General features: G+C 38.3%; 1 protein-coding gene across 1 annotated transcript; it reads left to right on the forward strand.

Moving 5' to 3' along the window:
- The first annotated feature begins 697 nt into the window (after positions 1-697).
- Positions 698-3,092, forward strand: LOC133127272 (corticoliberin-like). Its single transcript, XM_061240019.1, has 2 exons — positions 698-817; positions 2,057-3,092. The coding sequence occupies exon 2, from the start codon at positions 2,077-2,079 to the stop codon at positions 2,569-2,571; it is 495 nt and encodes a 164-aa protein (XP_061096003.1). The 5' UTR covers positions 698-817; positions 2,057-2,076; the 3' UTR covers positions 2,572-3,092.
- Positions 3,093-3,357: the final 265 nt, after the last annotated feature.

Here is a 3,357-nt window from a genome sequence, read left to right on the forward strand (position 1 = left end):
CACACACGCACATGTCCTTCAAAACAGCAAGAGCGTAAATATGACTTTGGGCTCTGGGAATACTTTGAGTTGCAAGCAAATAGAATGACTATTCTTGTACTAAGATACGGGACGTTTAGACAGTGACTTCGAGATAGCCTAAACCATCTCCACACAGCGTTCTAATTTATCTCAGGAAATCAATGATCTGGTAATTTAAGGAAAATTGTCTGTACACGAGATATTATTCAGGTACCTATCTAACTTCACAAGATTGGTAATGGACTCGCAAACAAAACCACAGTACTTCTTGCAATTTATTTCTGAGGAATAGTGGAAGGGTTTGTTTTTTCGTACATTTGACATGCGTGAGGTTGATGGTTGAGTTTATTTCAATTGTGTCTTCAAGAGACTAATGTAAACACATCTAAGCCCCTGTTTCGCTAAGACGCCTAGAATTGGCTATCCTCCCAACTTAATTGCATTACAGTCACACATCCAACTCAGTTTCGCAGCCTATAATTGGTATTCCGAAAGAACGAATGCAAACACAAACCAAACCTTTTGTGACTCATCGCATTCTGTCTCAGGAAGAGACAAGATTCGTTCAGGCTTTGCGTTCATTCAGGTGTCTACCCATTTTTATCTGCGCAGACGCAACATCTGAGCTCAGAGCGTGACACTTGTCGCAGGTCTTGCCTATAAAAGTCCAACAGCGATCCTTCCTTTGAAGACGTCCTGTTTCAAGGTTCTTGATACACCACAGCCGTAAGTGGGAGAGGGAATCATCCACTAATACACCAGCTACCAGGGACATACTCACTGTAACCTAACTCAGGTATGGGAACTTACAACTTTTGTTTGGGAGATCATTCTGCTTCAGTGTTTAGCTAATATTTGCTTTATATCTATATACATCTGTAATGGAGATCACTTTATGGACTGAAATGTGAATGAATACTAATTTGCATATAAAGCATCAATACACCTATTTCTGATTGATGAAAACCACTCGCAAAATAAACGGATAATCAAATTAGCATTGTTTTAAGGAAGGCAGTTCCACTTAAAAATAATATGTTCACATAGCCCACCACTTGGTTACTGTGGTTAATGATATAAGTAGATCATTTTTGCTCTCATGAACTTTATGATAATGCTGTGGAATGGTGATATAAACTAAACTCATATCTTATTGTTCAATATCTTACTGTATTTGTTGTAGCAGCGATTCTCAAACTTGTTCCTGGAGTACCACTGTGTCTGCTGGTTTCTCTTCAAACCACAATTGCAAACCCAAAATTTTAACAATTGTTCATTTTTTCAGAATTAGCTACTTTTCATGTTTAGCAGGATTATTTACCCTCTTGAGGCACATTATGTCAGAAATAGCTATGCATGATGTCATGAAGAATGCAAGTCCCGTATTCACCTTGAGCCATATCGCAAACGATATTTTAACTGATTAACTGAAAGTGAATCTCCTAATTGGTGAAGTGTGGACACTTGGCCATTAAAACTAACCTTTGGTAGATGAAGAATTCATAAGCAAAGCAAACAATCATCAAAACCGACATTGTTTTCATGAGTTTAAGGGAAAATTACGAAAGAATTGAACACGTGTTCAACAACCTAATCTTGAGCCGTTTGAATCACATCAGCCCATAATTTGAATTAAATAAATAAAACCATCTTGCTTGCAACGTAGCACAGTGAGCACATGGGACTTTTTTTCATAATGGCATGTATAGCTATTCCTGAACATGGCCTAATCCAAGCGGGTCAAATTAAATTAAAATTATCATTAAAATTCGGTAATTGCTATTGCTGGTTGAACGAAAAACAACGTAGCTACAGTGATACCCCAGAAACGAGTTTGAGAATCTAACGCAAACAGGTGCACAATGCTCACTAACAGTTGCACTGCATGTTTTATATTTTATTTACTTTATCAAAACTTTTGCTGAGGAAATTCATTCCCATCCATGGTCCAAAGCAATCTTTTGAACCACAGAGAAATATAGCTATACACGAGCACATTATTTTAAAAAAGATAATCGTATTGTTTACTCCTCAGATTCCTGCTGATCTCCTGACATGAAGCTCAATTTCCTTGTGTCCACTGTGGTTCTGCTTGTTGCTCTTCTACCGCGCTATGAATGTAGAGCTATCGAAAGCCAGGGCGCTGTCCAGCAAGACCCTGGTCCCCAGTCTGATCTACGGCAGCAGTCTCTTCCCGTATTGGTGCGACTGGGAGAGGAATATTTCATTCGTCTTGGCAACGCAAATTCACCCATGTCCACAACAGACGTGTCCTCCGATGCGTCCTCAGCAACCATCAACAGAGCTCTGCAGCTGCAGCTCACGCATCGTCTTTTGCAGGGCAAAGTTGGCAACATCAGCCGCCTTGTAAGCAGCTACGCGAACCAGCTTGATGACTCGACGGAGAGAGGAAAGCGATCCGAAGAGCCTCCCATTTCGTTGGACCTGACATTCCACCTGCTTAGAGAAGTATTAGAAATGGCTCGAGCTGAACAATTAGCGCAACAGGCACATAGCAACAGAAAAATGATGGAAATCTTCGGGAAGTAAATGTGAGATGCATCCATTTGCCAAAGGAGGTTTTACATCTAGCACAAGACACAATATTCTATACCATAGTGCTGCTTTTACATTATTTATTAATCTGATTGATTTTGTTATTTATTTTTTATAGCTTTGAACCTCAACTGAAGAAAACATAGCCTACTGAGGAAATGCATTTCGCTTGATGGTAATCAGATTGTAACATAAATGCAAGAAAAATGTCATCAATTTGTATAACTGTTGTAACAGTGCGAATACAAAACTGTAGCATTTACAGAGATCCTTTCACTTTCGTTCTTGAAAAAAAAGAAAAAAAAAAGAATTAATATATTTTGAGTAGATTGTAGAAAATCCAGTTTTCAAAATGGCACTGGCTATTCCAACACAGAAGGCTTCTCTGGACCTCAGTTTCACTGTACTTTACCTTGTTTAAATTTAATAATAAACATAATATGAGCAACCAGTCATTTTTGTTGTGCAAGAGAATGTCTAATATTTATATTTTTCAATAAAAAGCTTGAAAGTAATCTTTACACTAACTGTCTATATTCTTGAGTACGAAGTTTCCAAGTAGGGTGTATAACTGGAGGTAGTGTCAAAAGTTGACCACGCGTAGGTTACCTGTAGGTTGGTTATTTTAGGGATGTAAGTTGTACTGTGAAAACAACATCTAAAAATTGTACAAAATTAGTCATCAGTTGTAAATTTAGCGTGGTCGGTGAAGCAACATACAATGGAGAAATAAATTAAGAAACAAGCGGAAACCAGAGGAAGAGTGATGCTGATTCTGTT

The sequence above is a fragment of the Conger conger genome, chromosome 4, assembly GCF_963514075.1.
Source record: "Conger conger chromosome 4, fConCon1.1, whole genome shotgun sequence".
NCBI lineage: Eukaryota > Metazoa > Chordata > Actinopteri > Anguilliformes > Congridae > Conger > Conger conger.

Bases quoted from the DNA above. Each gene is read 5' to 3' on its own strand.
- LOC133127272 (XM_061240019.1), top strand. From the start codon at position 2,077: ATGAAGCTCAATTTCCTTGTGTCCACTGTGGTTCTGCTTGTTGCTCTT.